Raw genomic sequence first — 22823 nt, forward strand, 5'->3', positions numbered from 1 at the left:
ATATACCCCCCCTATACACCCCATATCCCCCCCATATACCCCCCCTATACACCCCATATACACCCATATACCCCCCCCTATACACCCCATATCCCCCCATATACCCCCCCTATACACCCCATATACACCCCCTATACACCCATATACACCCACATACTCAGGAACATATTTATAAAAAGTACAGAAAACATTAGCTAAAAAACGCAGACATACTAGTAATCAAAACTTACATCGGGCAATATGGCGGCGAAGGGTGCAGAGCAAAACTGGCTGCCGCCGGCGCAGGTCAGACCAGCGCCGCTCAACTTGCCCCAGGCTTCTGCGGACGCCGGTCGTCGAGTATATTAGGCGGCGGGCAGCAGTATACGCCCGCCGATTGTCCATGTTGCTGACATATGGGCCCCTGGGCCCCAGGTGACGGTCCATTACGTCAACCAGGGCCAACAGCTCCTGGGTCGTAAACGGCCTAGCCCTGGTAGTAGTCATAGTGCCAATGGCGCAGTTAATAATTGCAGGTACATATATCACTTTTGGTGCTTGCTGATTGGTGTAAAAAATTGTTTGTTTGGTATTAACTTTATTAATCCCTCTTACATTAACAAACTGGATGCGAATAGAAACTTACGCGGACCGTTCCGATATACACACACCATAACCAACAGCATGCATTCAATGTATAGAGAGGAACTGTATTTACAGTGTGCGGAAAATAATACACGCAACCCTCTACTTATAACTACGCTGCTTAAAGGGGGCACGATACACCGATTTCCATGGAGAGGAGTACTGTATTTACAGTGTGCGGAAAATAATACACGCAACCATCTACTTATAACTACGCTGCTTAAAGGGCCACAATGCAACATGTTGCTGTATGACAATTTCATACACATTACATATGTAAGGAAAGCATTGTAACGTGATGTTTTGAAATGTGACTCACAAAGCATACACGAACTCCAACAGATACCAGCTGACAACACTCATCATTGGAATGACAGGTGCACACATTTCACGATGTAGCCCCACAATGCTCCACAACCTGTGTATGTGCATATACAGGTGATTGTTCAGGTGCGTTGAGACCTGCGTAATTTAAAGCGGGAATTATCGGCGGGAAATATCGGCGTAAATGAGCAAATACATTGCGGAGAAAATATACGCCCCCTTGTTCATGGCGGGAGATTAACATATAAAATATTCAGTCAGATGCAGGCCACAATTGCTGAAACATGTCTAGTTCAGACGATTCCGCAGCTGAGGACGCTCTCCAGAGAGCAAGAGCAGAATCCTTGCTGGAAAGGTTGAGGCAGAGGGAGCAGGAGAGGACAAGGAGGAGCCAAGACCAAGCGGGCCCCTCAGTAACAGGCCCTGTTCAACCTCCACCAGCTCCACAAGGGCCAAGCAACCAGCCAGAACAAGAGGTTGCATCTCTCCAAACAGGTGTGGACCCAGCAGGTGCATGGTGAGAGAACTGGGGCCACCAGAAAACGAGCTGCAACATCTAGGGTGAGGACTGAGCAGGATACCACCACCAGAAAGAGAAACCCTGCATTTGTAGAGGCCGAAATGCGAATTCTAGTGCCCAGGGCACGCGAATGGATTAAATTGCCAACCAGGAAGCCGGGTGCCAGTGCAAGGAGAAAACTTTGGGACAAGATCACAGAGGAAGTGAACCAGGTGTCACCAGTGGTCAGAAATTGGGACGCGGTGAAGAAAAGGTTAGTGTGTTTGTCAGGGCTATTTTTCAGCAGTCTCCAGCAGGAACTGAGGCCCTTATTCTAGTTCACTTAGACAAAATATTTCTTAGATTGACAAAACCATGTGCACTGCAGGTGAGGCAGGTGTTACTTGTGCAGAGATAATCAGATTTGGGTGGGGTTTTACACCTGCCTCACCTGCAGTGCACATGGTTTTGACCATCTAAGAAATATGTGGTCAGAAAGAGTGACCTAGAATAAGGGCCTCAGTTGCTGCTGGAGCCTGCTGAAAAATAGCCCTGGTGTTGGTCCCCCTGATAATGTCATATGTGTGTACATATGTTACATGTATGTTTTGAGAATAATAGAAAGGTGTGTTTGTAGATAGTGCTACACTTCAATGTCACATGTGAACACAACCATGTCTAATAACCCACATTGATATATGAAACATGCACCATTGGTGTGATGTGAGGTTATGGGCACAGTTCTGCTCATGTGAAGTATGTGATGGGACAAGAGAAAGTGTGTTTTTGAAAGAGTTGTTGTAACATGTTCCATATGATGCTACTGAAACAAGAATGAGCAAACTGTGCACATGTAGCTGGTGAGAAACTACACATCCCAGTATGCCATCCCATAGTTAAATTACTCCATAATAACCACATTGTCAAGCTATGGTGGAATGTGTAGTTTCACAACAGGTGGAGGTGCATAATTTGGCCATGGATGATGTCATTTCTGCATAGTGATGTATGTATGTGCATTTAGTGGCCTAATGAATGTGATGAGACACTGAAATGCCTCCTAATGGAGACATGAATGTGTGTGTGGGACACATATGGCTAAAAAACATAAGATCACCCACACTAGGAAATGTCACGTAGCTAGGGGTACCACCTAGTCCCTTTAATTCCGGACACATATTAATTACACAGGTTCTGTGGCTGGCTGACTTCAAGACTCCACTTCACCTAATTTTAAACTGCCACAGAACCTGTGTAAGTAACATGTGTCCGGAATTAAAGGGACTAGGTGGTAACCCTACACGTAGCACAGTGGTGCACATATCTCATGGTGATATTTGTATTTTTAAACTTGTAGGTGGACTGACTTCAAAACGGCAATGAAGAGGAAGATGACTGACCGGTACAACCACAGCATGTCCACCGGGAGAGGTCCTATGCCCGATCATTTGGAGTATACCCCCCTGGAGCAGGACGCCTTGGACATGATTGATGTGGGCGAGGTCAGGGGGATCTCCAATATGGACAGTGAGCTCCCGGCGAAGGTCTTTGATGCTCCTTTTGATGGTAAGTCACAGTAATGCATTGTATTTTGAAAGAGATTTTTTAGTGCGTATGTGATGGTGACATTTTTTTCAATTATTATCCTAGCAGAAGCAGAAACCCAGGATGTACCGGCAGCATCTTCCTCTGCAGAGCCACAGGTGGAGCGAGTGGTCCAGCCTCCACCAAGAAGACACCCCCAGCCCCAGCCACAGACATGGGATGAGAGCGTGATGGTGATGCTGGAGAGGATCGAGCAGCAAGGGGTGGATGCCGCGCTCCGTCAGCAGCAGTTTGGGGAATTTTTTGATGAGTGGAAGGCCAAAAACAGGCTGCAGTGTGAGGCCTTGAACCGCATTAATGACACTCTGGCGGCTGGCATGCTAAGCATTGGCCAACACCTCAGCCGCCAGAATGAACTTCTTGCGGAGCAGCTGACCACCGCCAGGTCCCTAAGGGACAATCCCCCATCTGCTGGCCCACCCCAAGCTGCTCCCCAACCTTCCACCTCTGCTGACCCTCCTGTGTCCACTAGGGGAAGACGCCGCAAGCCAGCTGACCCAAAGGCCCCTGTCCCCAAGGCCCCATCTAAAAGGGGGAAAAAAGGGCCCAAATAATGAGACCTGGTTCACTTCCTCTGTGGTTGGACCCCAAATGTTTAAATTGCACTGGACATCCACTTCCTGAGTTGGCCATCTATCCATTTGCGTGCCATGGGCATTAAAGTTCTTATTTTGACCTCTACAAATGCAGGATAAATTTTTGGTGGTGTGTATCTTGCTTAGTATTCACCCTGGTTGTTGCAGTATGTATTCTGGTGTCCCCATTTCTTTCACCATTGCATTTGCAGGGTAACACATGTTTGGAGATATGCAACCTCTTGTTCTGACTGTTTTTTTATTTTTGTGTCTATTTGATTTGTTTATTTGATTTCTGACATTAAAGTGTTCACACTTTAAGCTGTGATGCTGAACAGCAAATAAATTTCTTTTACCAATTTAATCCAAATTGTTGTATGTGTAATTTCTTGTGTGAAACAAATACTAGATTTATGTGTACTTACTGACCAGGGTATTTTTGAACATTTGTTGAAGTGTGGTCGAAGTTTCCCATGTGTAACCCTCTCCATGGCCATTCCCATGTTCCTATCCAACTTTTCCCTGCTAATTAGTTTGTGTCAGCACATGTGCAGAGCAACTTAATAGGTGAGAAAGCAGTTTGTGTGCAGGTGAGGTAGCTCCTACAGTAGTAGGTAAAAGCAGGTCCAGAACAATGCTTTCCTCATGGAGTGGGTGAGGCAGACAAACAAGGGTGAAAAGGTAAATTTGTGTAGGAATGCATATGTGTCCTCCCTAAAAAAAGATGTGTGAATGGGCCAAACATGATAAAATTGCTTGTGAACTAACATGTATAAGTTTTTACATATATATGATTTGACAGTATCATAAGCAGATGTAGGAATCCTTTGTTAGAGAGATGTGAGTGCAATAATGTTATTGGTGGCATCTTACATCCAGAGTGTAGTCAAATCCAATTCATAGCAGATGAGATAGTGGTAGAGTTCTGTATTTTGGGTACTATACAAAGATTGTGTGCAAAATAGTGGTCATGGGCTTAAAACATTGCTGAAACATCCTTTGTAGGTGTTAGATGTGGTTTATGTTATTGTATCCTACAGATGGGTCTTGTCCCATCTTTGCAGGGGATGGCGCTGGCGTCGCCAGCCGCCATCCCCCGCCAGCGCCATGGCGATGGTGAGAAGGGGACGCGCGCGCACGAGCGGCGCGCGCGTCCCCTTCCGACGGCGCTTCGATCCGTTCCCCCGGGTCCCCGCCGGCTTGCCGGCGGTAACCCGGGGTCCCCGCCGCCTGCCCGCACCCCCCCCTAACCCCCCCTAACCCTGTCCGTCTCCCTGAGGCGGAGACGGACAGGGTTTCCGTCGCGCTAGCGACGGAGACTGAGACGCGCGTGCGCGTGAGACGCACGCGCGTCTCAGTCTCCTCGCTGGCGAGGCTGCTGGCGGGTCGCCAGCGCGTACGTTCTGGCGACCCGCCAGCAAGGATGGGACAAGACCCATCTGTAAATACAAAACCTATGTTTGTATTAGAGTGAACACGTTGACACATGTCGACTTGTGTAGATTGAGTGTGCTACTGTGTAAAGTCTATGAAAGCACGTAGTGAATGTGTCTAACTGTTTAGCAAATAGCTACCTTAGCATATATAAGCAGGTCTTAAAAAGATTCTTACCTTAAATTAAACAAACCTTTAAATGTCGAGAAGTATATAAAGATAAGCTTCCAATGTGTTTGAGTGCTGTGTGTGGCTTGCAGGTAGTGAAATCATGGTTTGGACTTAATAGACTGCAGCATTGCTTATTACATTCAGGTGTATGTGTTTGAGTAGGAATCAGCGTTAATTAGCAAACTCAGGCGCACGCTGGCATGCGGTATCTGTAGGGGTGGTTTGAGCTGGCGGTTGGCGGCCGCCTGTTTTGTGTCCGAAATGAACGGTGCATTAGTCGATCGTGCGGTAGTAGCACCGCTCATTTTTGGTGCACACCCCCGTGTACGCCCATATTTACGCCCATTTTCCCTCATTATTTCGGCCGCTCCCCTCTTCACGCCCCTATGCCGCCCCCAATACCGTACACTCGCGTACAGGTTTTTTCGCACGTAGAGACCCGTCCGTAAGCGTTGGTGAGTGGTCGCGCCTGCGCATTAGCGAATGTACGCATGCGCAGATCATAAAAAACCCCGGAACGTACGCGTACGGCCCGGCCGCACCAACCAGAATAAGGCCCATAGTGCCCCTTATTCACATTATGAGACATAGTTGTACCTCTTATACACAATGCCCATGTTAATACTCTTCATACATAATGCCCACAGTAGTAGGGCCCCTTACACATAATGCTCACAGTAGCATTGCCTTTACACATAAAAGTACTCACAGTATTGTGCCCCCTACATATAGGGGGAAATTTACTAAAGGAAATTTGTAAAAAAATAGGTGTATTTGTATCCAGAAATACACTTATTTTTGACATTTACTATCCCGAAAATACGGCAATTCGTAGTCGTATTGATGTGCTATTAATACGAATATGAATTGCCGTATTTTCGGGATAGTAAATGTCAAAAATAAGTGTATTTCTGGATACAAATACACCTATTTTTTACAAATTTCCTTTAGTAAATTTCCCCCATAATGTCCACAATAGTGCCACTTACAGTACACGCATAATGCTAAACAAACTACTCTACCACTTATATACCCCATATATCCCCCCCCCCTACACACACTATACTTCAACCACACACACCCTTCCCCATTCACGTAATACCATCGCATGCCTTATGGTCTGCGATGCGATGGGCGCCGTGCTAGTACACAAGTACCCTAATTGCATATGCTAGTAAATAAAGAATGTAGTTAGTATAATTGAAACGTACAGTATGGTGGAATGTACTACAAATGGTTTGCACATCCCACTTCCTATTATTTTAAAATCCCATTGTTTTAGTTTAAAAAATTATTCATTAATACATTTTTGCTTCAGGGTCCCTCTAGGATTAGGGGCATTGAATGCTTAAGCTTTATTAGTTTCATAGTAAATCAGCCCCTGTTCCAACCTATGTACTGTATATGATTTGCTTAGGGTCACATGGTTTCTCATTTAAGGTTGTATTTTAACCCTGCCTACTTTGTGGTGGCCCAGCCTACAGATGATTTGATGCTACCTATGAGAAGCCATTTTTCTATTTTTTTGCCAGAGCTATTTTAAGACCTGAATCTGCCCGTTTGCATTATCAATCCTTTTATTTCTGTACTTCAGCTTTTTATTGTTTTTTTTTTTTTTACAGGATTGTGGTTTAATTATTTATGTTGACGAGTCATGTGGGCTACAAGATATGTCTTCTGAATCAGCTGAGTTTTCAAAAGCATGGCACAGAAAATGTGAGACCGGAGATGCCAAAGGTATATCAAACAGCACGCCACATAAAATATGTTATACGCATATATATTCATAATGTGTTTTCACAATTTACAAAATACATAGTCTAGCACTGAATACTAATTTTATTGTTATCATCATTTATATTGCTTTACAAAAAAGCAGCAAGCGAGACATTGCTGAATGCAATAAGGGAGCTGGAATCAGGACACAAGCATATGCAGGGATTGAAACGCAAACATTTTGCATATGAGGTAAATTGTGTCAGTCTGTTTAGGCAGCCAGCACGTGCAAATGAGTAACATCCTAACATCTTGTGTGTATACAGACATTGTACTTGCAAAAGAAAAGAAACATACATACAGATAGTGGTAGATGCTCAATTAGTTCAGTAATACCACACAGGTGCATGAGGGAGGGGTTAATACTGTGTAAGTTAAAAAATACCTTGTTTCCCCCAGCTCACTGAATGGTATTAGTAACCAATCTTGAACACTACATGATAATAGAATTCAGAGATATTGGTTACATATACCTGCGCAGGTGTATGATATGCCCCCAAGCCACATCAATGCTTTTCTGTATATTGGGGGTCCCTAGTGCTATATCTAGGTGCAGGGTGCGGCACCCCAAAACACTAGCATAAGCTAGAAAGCCCAGTGCGGCACGCCAGTGAGATACTATAGTGTTAATAAATATTAGTGATAGGAAGCCAAAGCTATATATAAAGAGAGAGAGATAAAATAAAATAAATGAAATGTAATTAAAATAGTACAGAAATAGTGTTAGTGAGTGAAGGAAAAACATGTGCTAAGTGTTAATAGAATGTAGGGGCGTGCCGCAGTAAAGCCGCCCAGCTCAACCAGTCCAGGGGCACTGCACCCCACACCACCATTACCCTAAATTGGGTCTACGATTAACCAGCAAGGAGCCATATGATAATGGCTCCTTAATTGATATATCTGAACTAAGAGCTACCTACCTTAGAGCAACCCCAGACTACTCCATGTGGCATATCAGGACCTGCATCTCCTCCTAATTCAGGCTCCTTTTTGCCTCTAACAATATACATACAGATAGTGTACTGGGGGAAACCATGTATTTTTTTTACTTACAAATTCTTGCAACAAATAATATACTCTAAATAAATAACTGTCAGCATATACAAAATAGAAGTTTGTATGAACAATATCCTTATACTGGCTAATGGTGCCCATACACTTGCAAGTTCTTGGGTACAATCATTCGATTTTGTTATATCGCAGCGACAAATTGTATGCATCACCAATGTGCCAATGTGCGATTGGCATGTGTCACCCGACGCGACGCACAGGCACATTGGTCGAATCTTGCATCTGAAGATATTATATGCTGCATAAAATATTCATTGAATCGTATGTGCGAAGGAAGTTTTTTTTTAACGCATTCGATTTATTACAAGTGCAATGTGCGATCTGTGGTGTTTATATAGCCCTGCCCTCATTCCATGACACGATTTTCAGGTCACATGGGGCATGCGATTTATTGCATGATTGTATGCACATGGAATGAGGGATATAGCACTCCAGATGTGATTTATCGCATGGGGAGCTTTATGGAAAATCAAAGTGTGATATCAAATCGCACAAATGTATGGGCACCATTAGCCTCCATGCCAACATCAATGCATTACAGTACCTATAGGTGAGTAGATGGGAAAGTCTGTCCTGAGACATAGACATTTTAGGTCTACATGTACAAAGTGATGCAGGCTGTATATACAGTTACGCTGCATTAAAAAAAATACATATGTAGATAAAAATGGAAACCTTTGTTTATAGGAGGACTGTAAACCTATTGAATAAAAGTATACAGGTATTGCACTAATTAAGCAAGTAACATTCCAACATGATCGGAGACATGAAGCAAAAAGCTAAAATGCGCTGGTAACCTAGAGTCATGGCTGGCATGGCTGCAAGAGGAGAACGTGTGGCTGTGAAGAAGGGGGAAATTGTTGAAGTGCATTTGGCATTATCTAGAGACCTCGGCAGATCAGAGGTCTAATGTTTCATGAGTAACAGCATCTTAGGTGATGTCAGCATGGAACTAGAAGGCTAGACATCAGCTCCGGAGGATATCAGTGGGACTATGGTTCTCCACAATCTGTGCATTAATCGGTGTAATGAAATAGAATAAGCAATTGCAGATATACATCGACGGAAAATATCAAACTGTGGCATAAAACACAGTGTAATCATAGACAGTCTGAGGAGTATATCACAGAGATCTCTAATTTCCAGGCAACAGCTGAGTCACTTCTTGTGGGAGAATGGTGCTGCTGCTCCTGCACAATCCCGGAATATAATGCACCCAATGACTGGTAATAGGCCATGATTTAAAACTAGACAATTTTCAGTAAATAGGAGTTTAGCAAAAAACAGGAGTTACCCATTTTCTGTCCACTAACAATTTATATGATAATTAATTTAGCCTATTAATGTGTTTTATTGGTATTTACTGAATAACTCCAATACATGAAATAGAAACTCTGCATTAATTTAATAGAACCAGTTCCGATGATGCTGCATTACCACACACACAACAAACACAAACACACACACGCGTTTATTTTTATTGTCATCCTAAATTAATTCCACTCTTCCTGATGCTCCGTCCTGCTTATGCACCCCCCCCCCCTCCCCATGTAAGGGTTACCAGAGAAATACATTGAAGACATTGGGGCACTGTCAGGGACTATGGGCCTTATTCTAGTTCACTCTTTCTGACAAAATCCTTCTTAGATGGACAAAACCATGTGCACTGCAGGGGGGCAGATGTAAAATGTGCAGAGAGAATTAGATTTGGGTGAGTTATTTTGTTTCCGTGCAGGGTAAATACTGACTGCTTTATTTTTACACTGCAATATAGATCTCACTTTGAAGGAAAACCCCACCCAAATCTATTTCTCTCTGCACAAGTTACATCTGTCCCACCTGAAGTGCACATGGTTTTGTCCATCTAAGAAGGATTTTGTCAGAAAGAGTGAACTAGAATAAGGCCCTTTTTTGTAAGAGCAAAACAAATTTCTCACCACATTTAGAGCTGTAGAAATCACTCTGGTTCATGCTCACAGCCTTATCAGGAGAAGAAAAGTAGCCAGCTGCTCTGATGAGAAAGAAATATAGCGTACACACTCTGGGCCTTATTCTGGTTGGAGCGGCCGGGCCGTACGCGTACGTCCCGGGGTTTTTCATGATCTGCGCATGTGCAGATACGCTAATGCGCCGGCGCGAACACTCCACAACGCTTACGGCCGGGGTCTCAACGTGCGAAAAAACCTGTACGCGAGTGTACGGGTAATGGGGCGGCATAGGGGCGTGTAGATGGGAGCGGCCGAAATAATGAGGGAAAATGGGCGTAAATATGGGCGTACACGGGGGTGTGCACCAAAAATGAGCGGTGCTAACACCGCACGATCGACTAAGGCACCGTTCATTTCGGACACCAAACAGGCGGCCGCCAACCGCCAGCTCAAACCACCCCTACAGATACCGCATGCCAGCGTGTGGCTGAGTTGGCTAATTAACGCTGATTACTACTCAAACACATACACCTGAATGTAATAAGCAATGCTGCAGTCTATTAAGTCCAAACCATGATTTCACTACCTGCAAGCCACACACACAGCACGCAAACACATTGGAAGCTTATGTTTCTATACTTCTCCACATTTAAAGGTTTGTTTAATTTAAGGTAAGAATCTTTTTATACGCTAAGGTAGGTATTTGCTAAACAGTTAGACACATTCACTACGTGCTTTCATAGACTTTACGCAGTAGCACACTCAATCTACACAAGTCGACATGTGTCAACGTGTTCACTCTAATACTAACATAGGTTTTGTATTTAGGATACAATAACATAAACCACATCTAACACCTACAAAGGATGTTTCAGCAATGTTTGAAGCCCATGACCACTATTTTCCACACAATCTTTGTATAGTACCCAAAATAATGACCTGTACCACTATCTCATCTGCTATGATTTGGATTTGACTACACTCTGGATGTAAGATGCTACCAATCACATTATTGCACTCTCATCTCTCTAACAAAGGATTCCTACATCTGCTTATGACACTGTAAAATCATATATATTTAAAAAGTTATGCATGTTTGTTCACAAGCTAATTTATCATGTTTGGCCCATTCACACATCTTTTTTTAGGGAGGACACATATGCATTCCTACACAAATGTACCTTTTCACCCTTGTTTGTCTGCCTCACCCACTCCATGAGGAAAGCATTGTTCTGGACCTGCTTTTACCTACTACTGTAGGAGCTACCTCACCTGTACACAAACTGCTTTCTCACCTATTAAGTTGCTCTGCACATGTGCTGACACAAACTAATTAGCAGGGAAAAGTTGGATAGGAACATGGGAATGGCCATGGAGAGGGTTACACATGGGAAACTTCGACCACACTTCAACAAATGTTCAAAAATACCCTGGTCAGTAAGTACACATAAATCTAGTATTTGTTTCACACAAGAAATGACACATACCACAATTTAGATTTAATTTGTAAAATAAATTTATTTGCTGTTCAGCATCACAGCTTGACACTTTAATGTGAGAAATCAAATAAACAAATAAAATAGACACACAAATAATAAAACAGCCAGAACAAGAGGTTGCATATCTCCAAACATGTGTTACCCTGCAAATGCAATGGTGAAAGAAATGGGGACACCAGATTACGTACTGCAACAACCAGGGTGAATACTAAGCAAGATACACACCACCAAAAAAAAATATCCTGCATTTGTAGAGGTCAAAATACGAACTTTCATGCCCATGGCACGCAAATGGATCGATGGCCAACTCAGGAAGCGGATGTCCAGTGCAATTTAAACCTTTGGGCTCCAACCACAGAGGAAGTGAACCAGGTCTCATTTGGGCCCTTTTTTGCCCCTTTTAGATGGGGCCTTGGGGACAGGGGCCTTTGGCTCAGCTGGCTTTTGGCGTCTTCCCCTAGTCGACACAGGAGGGTCAGCCGAGGTGGAAGGTTGGGGAGCAGCTTGGGGTGGGGCAGCAGATGGGGGATTGTCCCTTAGGGACCTGGCGGTGGACAGCTGCTCCGCAAGAAGTTCATTCTGGCGGCTGAGGTGTGGGCCAATGCTTACTATGCCAGCCGCCAGAGTTTCATTAATGCGGTTCAACGCCTCAACCTGCAGGTTGTTTGTGGCCTTCCACTCCGCCAGAAAATCCGCCACCTGCTGCTGACGGATCGCAGCATCCACCCCTTGCTGCTCGATCCTCTCCAGCGTCACCAACAGGCTCTCATCCCATGTCTCCTGTGGCTGGGGCTGGGGGCGACGTCTTGGTGGAGGCTGGACCACTTGCTCCACCTGTGGCTCTGCAGAGGAAGATGCTGCCGGTACATCCTGGCTTTCTGCTTCTGCTAGGATAAGAATTGAAAACAATGTCACCATCACATACGCAATAAAAAATATCTTTCTAAATACAATGCATTACTGTGACTTACCATCAAAAGGAGCATCAAAGACCTCCGCCGGGAGCTCACTGTCCATATTGGAGATCCCCCTGATCTCCCCCACATCAATCACGTCCACGGAGTCCTGCTCCAGGGGGGTATACTCCAAATGGTCAGGCATAGGACCGCTCCCGGTGGACATGCTGTGGTTGTACCGGTCAGTCATCTTCCTCTTCAGTGAACTTTTGAAGTCAGTCCACCTACAAGTTTAAAAATACAAATATCACCATGAGCTATGTGCACCACTGTGCTACGTGTAGGGTTACCACCTAGTCCCTTCAATTCCGGACACATGTTAATTACACAGGTTCTGTGGCAGTTTAAAATTAGGTGAAGTGGAGTCTTGAAATCAGCCAGCCACAGAACCTGTGTAATTAATATGTGTCCGGAATTAAAGGGACTATGTGGTACCCCTAGCTACGTGACATTTCCTAGTGTGGGTGCTCTTATGTTTTTTTGCCATATGTGTCCCACACACACATTCATGTCTAAATTAGGAGGCATTTCAGTGTCTCATCTCATTCATTAGGCCACTAAATGCACATACATACATCACTATGCAGAAATGACATCATCCATGGCCAAATTAGGCACCTCCACCTGGTGTGAAACTACACATTCCACCATAGCTTGACAATGTGGTTATTATGGAGTAATTTAACTATGGAATGGCATACTGGGATGTGTAGTTTCTCATCAGCTACATGTGCACAGTTTGCTCATTCTTGTTTCAGTAGCATCATATGGAACATGTTACAACAACTCTTTCAAAAACACACTTTCTCTTGTCCCATCACATACTTCACATGAGCAGAACTGTGCCCATAACCTCACATCACACCAATGGTGCATGTTTCATATATCAATGTGGGTTATTAGACATGGTTGTGTTCACATGTGACATTGAAGTGTAGCACTATCTACAAACACACCTTTCTATTAGTCTCAAAACATACATGTAACATATGTACACACATATGACATCAGGGGGACAAAGACCAGGGCAATTTTTCAGCAGTCTCCAGCAGGAACTGAGGCCCTTATTCTAGTTCACTCTTTCTGGCCAAATATTTCTTTGATGGACAAAACCATGTGCACTGCAGGTGAGGCAGGTGTAAAACCCCACCCAAATCTGATTATCTCTGCACAAGTAACACCTGCCTCACCTGCAGTGCACATGGTTTTGTCCATCTAAGAAATATTTGGCCAGAAAGAGTGAACTAGAATAAGGGCCTCAGTTCCTGCTGGAGACTGCTGAAAAATTGCCCTGACAAACACACTAACCTTTTCTTCACCGCGTCCCAATTTCTGACCACTGGTGACACCTGGTTCACTTCCTCTGTGATCTTATCCCAAAGGTTTCTCCTTGCACTGGCACCCGGCTTCCTGGTTGCCAATTCAATCCATTCGCGTGCCCTGGGCACTAGAATTCGCATTTCGGCCTCTACAAATGCAGGGTTTCTCCTTCTGGTGGTGGTATCCTGCTCAGTCCTCACCCTAGATGTTGCAGCTTGTTTTCTGGTGGCCCCAGTTCTCTCACCATGCACCTGCTGGGTCACACCTGTTTGGAGAGATGCAACCTCTTGTTCTGGCTGGTTGCTTGGCCCTTGTGGAGCTGGTGGAGGTTCACCAGGGCCTGTTACTGAGGGGCCTGCTTGATCTTGCAGGCGACTCCTCTCTTGGGCCCTCCTTCTCCGCTCCTGTTCCCTCTTGTTCAGTGCATCAAGCAGGGATTGTGCTGTAGCTCTCTGCAGAGCGTCCTCAGCTGCAGAATCGTCTGAGTCAGACATGTTTGCAGCAATTGTGGGCTGCATCTGACTGAATATTTATATGTTAATCTCCCGCCATGAACAAGGGGGCGTATATATTTTCCCGCAATGTAGATGCAAATTTACGCCGATATTTCCCGCCGATAATTCCCGCTTAAATTACGCAGGTCTCAACGCACCTGATCAATCACCTGTATATGCACATACACAGGTTGTGGAGCATTGTGGGCTACATCGTGAAATGTGTGCACCTGTCATTCCAATGATGAGTGTTGTCAGCTGGTATCTGTTGGAGTTCGTGTATGCCTTGTGAGTCACATTTCAAAACATCACGTTACAATGCTTTCCTTACATATGTAATGTGTAGGAAATTGTCATACAGCAACATGTCGCATTGTGGCCCTTTAAGCAGCGTAGTTATGACTAGAGGGTTGCGTGTATTATTTTCCGCACACTGTAAATACAGTACTCCTCTCCATGGATATCGGTGTATCGTGCCCCCTTTAAGCAGCGTAGTTGTAAGTAGAGGGTTGCGTGTATTATTTTCCGCACACTGTAAATACAGTACTTCACTCTTCATTGAATGCATGCTGTTGGTTGTGGTGTGTGTATATCGGAATGGTCCGCGTAAGTTTCTATTCGCATCCAGTTTGTTAATGTAAGAGGGATTAATAAAGTTAATACCAAACAAACAATTTTTTACACCAATCAGCAAGCACCAAAAGTGATATATGTACCTGCAATTAATAACTGCGCCATTGCCAATATGACTTACAACAGAGCTAGGCCATTTTCCACCCCTGAGCTGTTGGCCCTGGTCGACGTCATGGACCGTCACCTGGGGCCCAGGGGCCCATATGTTAGAAATGCGGACAAGCGGCGGCGTATAATGCTGCCCGCCGCCTGATCTTCGTGACGACCGGCGTCCGCAGAAGCCTGGGGCAGGTTGAGCGGCGCTGGTCAGACCTGCGCCGGCGGCAGCCAGTTTTCCTGAGCTCCCTTCGCCGCCATATTGCCCGATGTAAGTTTTGATTACTAGTATGTCAGCGTTTTTTAGCAATGTTTTGTGTACTTTTTATAAATATGTTGCTGAGTATGGGGGTGTATATGGGGGTGTATATGGGTGTATATGGGGGGTATATGGGGGTGTATATGGGTGTATATGGGGGTGTATATGGGTGTATATGGGGTGTATATGGGTGTATATGGGGGTGTATATGGGTGTATATGGGGTGTATATGGGGTGTATATGGGTGTATATGGGGTGTATATGGGTGTATATGGGGGGTATATGGGTGTATATGGGGGGTATATGGGTGTATATGGGGGGTATATGGGTGTATATGGGGGTGTATATGGGGGTGTATATGGGTGTATATGGGGGGTATATGGGGTGTATATGGGTGTATATGGGGGTGTATATGGGTGTATATGGGGTGTATATGGGTGTATATGGGGTGTATATGGGTGTATATGGGGGGTATATGGGGGGTATATGGGTGTATATGGGGGTGTATATGGGTGTATATGGGGGGTATATGGGTGTATATGGGGTGTATATGGGGGGTATATGGGGGTGTATATGGGGGTGTATATGGGTGTATATGGGGGTGTATATGGGTGTATATGGGGGTGTATATGGGGTGTAAATGGGGGGTATATGGGGGTGTATATGGGTGTATATGGGGGGTATATGGGGGTGTATATGGGTGTATATGGGTGTATAGGGGGTGTATAGGGGGGGGTTAAGTAGTTGATCAGTTTTTGGGTGTAGGATATCAAATAGTTTGCATGATAAATGTCTGAAATATCACAGCAATGATAATTTTGAAGGTTATGAGCATGACTAATGTGAATTTTTCTTTCCCCCTTTTTTATGAAACCCAATCTTCGATTTCTATGCCATCAACATGAACATTTCAGCACGGGCAAGAGCCGCCAGAGAAGCCCGGGAGCAGGCACGCCGGGACCAGGCAGCCCAGGAGCAGCCGGAAGAGGAGGAGGAGGAGGAAGAGGAAGAGGAAGAGGAGGAGGAGGAAGAGGAGGAGGAGAAGAAAGAGGAGGAGGAAGAGGAGGAGGAGGAAGAAGAGGAGGAGGAGGAAGAAGAGGAGACACTGGGTGCAGCTTGGACCCACACAATTTCCCCATCCCCTTCCCCCTCCACAACCCCCACCCCCTCCACAACCCCCACCCCCTCCACAACCCCCACCCCCTCCACAACCCCCACCCCCTCCACAACCCCCTCCCCAACCCACACCCCCTCCCCCTCCCCAACACTGGAGACACTGGGTGCAGCTTGGACCCACACAATTTCCCCTTCCCCCTCCACAACCCCCACCACCTCCACAACCCCCACCCCCTCCACAACCCCCACCCCCTCCACAACCCCCACCCCCCCCCCTCCCCACCCCATTTCCAACCCCCCTACACCTCTCCACCACCCACCCCAAACCTCTCCACTCCCCACTCACACCCACTACCTCGGTCCAAACTCCAGGACCATCCCCCTTGCTCCTGACCCCCCCAACCACTGCACAGCCAACCAGCGGCGACCAGGATGGCTCAAGTAGCCGTAAGTAAATAATGTGTCTAATGTTGACCTACACATTTCTACACATAAACAATCACAACAACCACATATGTGTATCCAACATCAACATTAGTTGCAACATATCACTGCAGGCCGACCATGAGGTGTGTCCTGTCCTTCTCCAGGAACAAGGCTCCCCTTGGTGGTTTTTTTGAGTGTGGCCATGCCTCACCCCTTGAATAATTGACATAACAGTACATCCAATGAGATATCCGACATTAGTGGTGTGGTAGTTATGTGGCTCCAGGTGTTGGGTAACTCCAGTTCCCAGCATGATGTGCAACACAGGGCCGGATTATAATGGAGGCGCAAGGGGTCAGTGCCCCTGGGCCCCCCTCTAGCTAGGGGCCCCCTGTGGTTGTCATGTATTTTTTAAAAATAAAATGTTTAAGTTATGTTTTTTTTTTTTTAGCTAAATGTTTTGTGCATGGGTGGGGTAGTTCTGCAGCTTCACCTATCTGCCAATGTGACAATGATTTATGGTGCTGAGCATCGGGAGCCAAGGCACACTGATTGCACAAGTGTGCAGTGCATTTCTGGGAGTTGACTAAGTCCCATGACACTTTGCACCAGAGGACAGAGGCTGAGAAGTTTGTGCTGAGCTCTGATTGGTGGAGCTCATTACATGCTTCTCAGGTCCATAGAGAACAGCAGCAGCAGCTTAGTCATAGGAGGGTTTTTAATCAGAGGCAGCACTAGGACTGTGAGGTCTCCTCCAGAGTAAGGGGCAGAGGGACAAACACAGGCTTTTCATGTGGTGTGTGTATATATATATATATATATATATATATATATATATATATATATATATCCCCTGCAGGTAACCATTGACCAAGTTTATTCTGCCTTTACTCTGTGTTTTGACAGTATAATATTCGCCCATGCAGTGTGCGGCCAGTAATGACAAGTGCAAGGGGGCCCCCCGCTCTAAAGTACCCCGGGCCCCCCAAAGGCTTAATCTGCCACTGGTGCAACTTAAATGTAGAGATTGTTTTGTTCATAGTGTGTGAGGCCATGCGGATGCATGCTTTACAAACATAGCTGTAGGCCTATAATTTGTACAGCAATGTCCTAAATTTAAAATACTAAGGAGTGCTTAAGCCACAACAATGTCATAACCCTTAAATAGCACAGCCTAATTGTGAGGTTAGAGGACAGTCCCCCAAAACCAAAGTACCAATTGGGATACAGCATACATTCATTGATGAAGGAGTAATTGAATTAATGTTGGTACTTGTGAGTTATCCGGGCGTCCGATTTTTTGATTGTATGCCTTAAGTTAAGGCATACAATCAGATGCGATGCGATGCGATATCGCATCGCATCGCATGCGACCATCGGATGCGATGACCCGATTTTTCCATAGGAATCAATGTTAAAATGATTCCTATGGAAAAAGGGGTCCTTTTCATACCCCTACTATCCAAGTGGGCATGGAGTTGGATATAAACCTGTGGCGAGCGTAGCGAGCCACCGAGCCCGAAGCGTGGCGAGCGAAGCGAGCCCCGCGAGGGGACGGTATTCCGTGTCCCCTCGCGGGGCTCGCTACGCTCGCCACGCTTCGGGCTCGGTGGCTCGCTACGCTCGCCACAGGTTTATATCCAACTCCATGCCCACTTGGATAGTAGGGGTATGAAAAGGACCCTTTTTCCCATTGAATTCCATGTTAAAATGGACTCAGTCCATTTTAACATTGATTCCTATGGAAAAATCGGGTCATCGCATCGCATCGCATCCGATGGTCGCATGCGATGCGATGCGATGTCCCGATCCGACCCGATTTTAAAATCGGACGCCCGGATAACTCACAAGTACCTTAATGTTATTTACTATGTACAGTATGTGTGTGTTAACATATTATTTTTTAGTACTGTGTTTACAGCAGACCCATCTTCAATGTAGTTTACAAATGTATGTTGCCTTCACACATAACTCTGAACTTTTTATTATGTACAAATACAACAAACATTTGTGTATGTTATATATTTATTTATTTTTTTTTATCCCTTCACTACAGACACTGAACAGCAGCAGGAGGAGGTGGCAGCCCTTATTCAGGAGATATTCAGGACACTCCTCTATCTCCAAATCCTTTTTGGGCTTCTGGAGGGCCGCATTTAATTTATTTTTATCCCCCCCCCCCCTTATTATTTTTGGTCAAAATAAAAGTTTATATTGTCTTATTAATTGCCTGTGTTTTTACTAATAAATATGTTAGAGGGCTTGTAAGGGTAGGTACATACAGATGTGTACTGTAAGTTATACTTGGAATTTGAGGTGAGGGGTAATGATTGATGTGTGAATGTGTGTGTTTTTGAGTAAAATAACACATAGTGAAAATGCATGAATGTTTAATGTTGTTCGATTAAAACATCACACATAACATCAGGGTAGGTATACATGTTACACATTTTGGACAAACTAATTATGGACATAATTTAGTACATATACAGAAACACCAACATAACTTGATTTAAAAGTAACAGCAATATGGGGACACATAGATAGTGATTAAAATGCCACATTAGAACATAACAAATATACATGTAATGTGGGTTCAAATGTTGGTTTATTAGGTCTTTATTAAGGTAGACAATTGAGTTAATAGAAAACAATAATTGAATAACAAATAGATTAATTAATCAATTGTGAGATTTGTAGTTGAAAGGCAAGATTTGCAGGTCCATATATGTGAAGGGTATGGCAGCGTACACGGACGTACGCTCACTCTCACGAGCGGTGACATAAGCTGTGTTTTCCATTGAAAACAATAGGGACCCGTCTGTGCAAACTGGCGTACGCTCAGATCTCCGCAAGAAGTCGGTGGGGAGACGGAGGAAAGACGGCCGTAAACGGCGCCGTACGCTCAGTTGTACGCCTGTTGTCGTAGTGCAAGGGCTGAGCCGTCCGCGTACGTTGCCGTACGCTCATTTGTACGCCACTCCCCTTCTACGGTATTTCTGGCCGTACGTAAGCGGCTGATTTGTGGGTGGACCTGACCCTAACGGCCGCGTACGGCTAGCGTGCGGTAATGGCGAACGTACGCACGTTTGGCCGCTCCGATCAGAATAACCTCCATAATGTGTACCACCGTATTCAGGATTTCCTGGTTTCCATCATTCTCCAGAGATAGATAACTGAACGCAGGCCACATTTACTCCATAAAATCAGAGCCACAATATATGTATATTTCTATGTTTGCCATTAATAACAGATGACATTTTGCTCACCATATTTTGGTGATAGTATTGTGTGGTATAAATGAATCTCCCCAGGCAGGATCCTTGATTTATGGCTGGTTTTGCAATTCCAAGTTTGCTGAGTTTATTTATTTCTTATGCTAAAAAAAGAGTATTTCATTTTTTTTTATAAGACTTTATATATATCCTTGACATTTAATATAAACAAAAACAAATGCATTATTGCAATACATCATGAATGTATTACATCATCCCAGCATGATATATTTCACAGAAAATATTTCAATCAATATGCAGTGCTTAAAAAGAACCATGTGTTTCCTGTAGGTCAATGGGTTGTCCCATGTTTGAGCTGCTCAGATAACAGAACTTGTGACTGGAGGGCAATATCATGGCAGCCTTATCATTGTCACCATCCAGTGCTACCCGCCCGTGACCTACAGCAGTGTCTGTCAGAGAGAAAGGTATTCATGTGCTGTGTAATGTTTTATTGTATGAAATACAGCAATGTACATTTCTAGAAACTAATAGACATGTCTTCTTGCCAAAGTAATAAACTTACAAGTTACAAGATGGGATTTTGCCCATAGCAACCAATCAGACTCTATTTATTATAGTCTAGAAGTTGCTAAATAAATAAATAAGAGGTAGAATCTGATTGGTTGCTGTGGACAACATTCTATCTTCTATAGAACTCCCATGACAGCATGATGATCACCGGAAACCAGCTGGCCACACGGTATGTCATAAATCAGACGTATTAAAATTCCATTTCTATTTTACACATTTACTGTTTGTACTTTTATAAATTTAGAGAGGCTCTGGGGCTTATAGTGTATGGGCTCTGCATGGGACTTATAGTGTATGGGCTCTTCATGAGGCTTATAGTGTATGGCCTCTGCATGGGGATTATAGTGTATGGACTCTGCATGCCTACATAGCATTAGCCTTACTTCCTACACTTTTCATAATAGGCCCATGAATATTTTTAGCTCCAGGCCCATAAGGCCCTTTATCTGGTCCGGAATAGAAGTGCACCTGGGTTTGTGGGGTGACGACGAAAGCCTGAAGAAGGATACTATACAAAAGGGTAAATGCCGCATAATTATTTTTTTACAGTCTGGAACAAAAACAAAAAAAATCCAATTCTCTGGGCTGAATTATATAACATTAGGATCCTAACCTCCTAATTAGCATTATATCCCATGGGAAGGTGCCAATTTTACATGTTTATTGCAGGAATGGCTAATATAAAATGGACAGACAAATTTAGAATTAGAGGGCTGTGCACAGGGTGGCCAATCCCGGGATCATGATCTGCTGGATCTTGGGATTTGATCCCAAAAATCACCAGGATTTGAGTATCTAATCCTGGGGTTCCGAGATTAGCCTGCACATGTGGCTGATCCTGGCTGTGCAGCTGTGCGTAGCGTGACATGATGTCAGAGGTCATGCTGCGCATCCTGCCCGCCACACCACTCCGCCATGCTGCTCCGGGTCCTGCTGGTGCCTGCCACCACTGGCCAGCCCCACGTAAGTAATACTACAGGTCATCATTACATTGGCTAACTCGATCCCAGGTAGCTCAGGAATACCAGGATTGAGCATTTGCAATCCCAAATCCTTGGATTGACAAAATGCTCCAGGATTGGCCACCCTAGCTGTGTGTAACAATGATAAAATAAAGCCGGACAGAATTTGTTTGATAATTAAAGCAGGTAAAAAAAATTTGGCATGCCTCTTCGATGCAACAAGTCTATTGTGTGAGCAAATATGGACCTTTTACCTAGATTTGCCCTAAATCTAGCATCCAAGTGTAATCTGAATATGGAATACACTTTAAACTAATTGGTTAATAAGCTACATGTGCTTATTTTTTTCAAAGAAACAAAAAACTAAAATTGAAAAGAAAAAAGAAACATAGTGCGTATTCATCCAATCAAAGTACTGTAATCGGCAAATCTCAGATAACAATTTCTAACGTATAACAATGTTACAGCAATAGTATTCTGCTTCATTAGTTCCCCTTCCGTACAGGTCTATTATCTTTCCTTTGATTTAGTACATAATAGCCCTGAGAGAGCAGGATCTCTGCGCATTTGAAATAGTTCCTGATTTCATACAAAGTGCCTGATGCTGGGTTGGACGCATTTTTAATGTAATTTAAAAATAAATGAACAAATCTGCATGTAAAATTATTCTGTTTAGGCCAATGTTCTGAGGTATTCATTACCAAATATTTGTAGGTCTACACCAGGCACGCTGTTTAGCCCAGGTGTGGCTATTAAAGAACAAGACAGATGCTAGAATTTACATATAATCATATAAGCTACCTTTTAACTTGATTCCCCTTCTAAAGTACTACCGTTCTGCATCCGTACACCGCTGCATTCTTATTTTCTATTGGTCAAAGCTGTTCTTTAGCTCTTTATTTGTCAGTTGTTTCAAAAACTTCATTATTTTCTGTCATTATAAGTAATCTTAAAATTGTGAATCTGCATAAATTCCAAAATGTTGCAAAACCATTCTGGGACAGTTCAAAGTTCCCCAACTCCATTTTTAAATAACACAGTATGGTTCACTGTTACAAGTACAGTCTCATTATTTACTAATAGTAAGTCACCTGTGCTCAAGCATGGATATTGCTAAAACCTGGAATGTAATGGCGGAGTTTTGAAAACTCTGGTGTAGACCAATGTATGAAATTATTTTGTTAACCCCTTCATGACAGAGCCAGTTTTTGCCTTCCTGACAGAGCCCTTTTTTTCAAATCTGGCA

At 44.2% G+C, this 22823-nt stretch overlaps 1 protein-coding gene across 2 annotated transcripts in view; it reads left to right on the forward strand.

Annotated features, from left to right (window-relative positions):
- The window catches only part of CPED1 (cadherin like and PC-esterase domain containing 1), a 265135-nt gene that overhangs the window by 204551 nt on the left and 37761 nt on the right, over window positions 1-22823 (forward strand). For both annotated transcript variants that reach the window (XM_083182819.1, XM_083182820.1), the window contains 2 exons: window positions 6855-6969; window positions 20373-20509. In XM_083182819.1, coding sequence (XP_083038945.1) covers window positions 6855-6969; window positions 20373-20509 — 252 coding nt within the window. The remainder of the gene's footprint in view (window positions 1-6854; window positions 6970-20372; window positions 20510-22823) is intronic.

This window comes from Crinia signifera, chromosome 4 (genome assembly GCF_055691185.1).
Source record: "Crinia signifera chromosome 4, ASM5569118v1, whole genome shotgun sequence".
Lineage (NCBI taxonomy): Eukaryota > Metazoa > Chordata > Amphibia > Anura > Myobatrachidae > Crinia > Crinia signifera.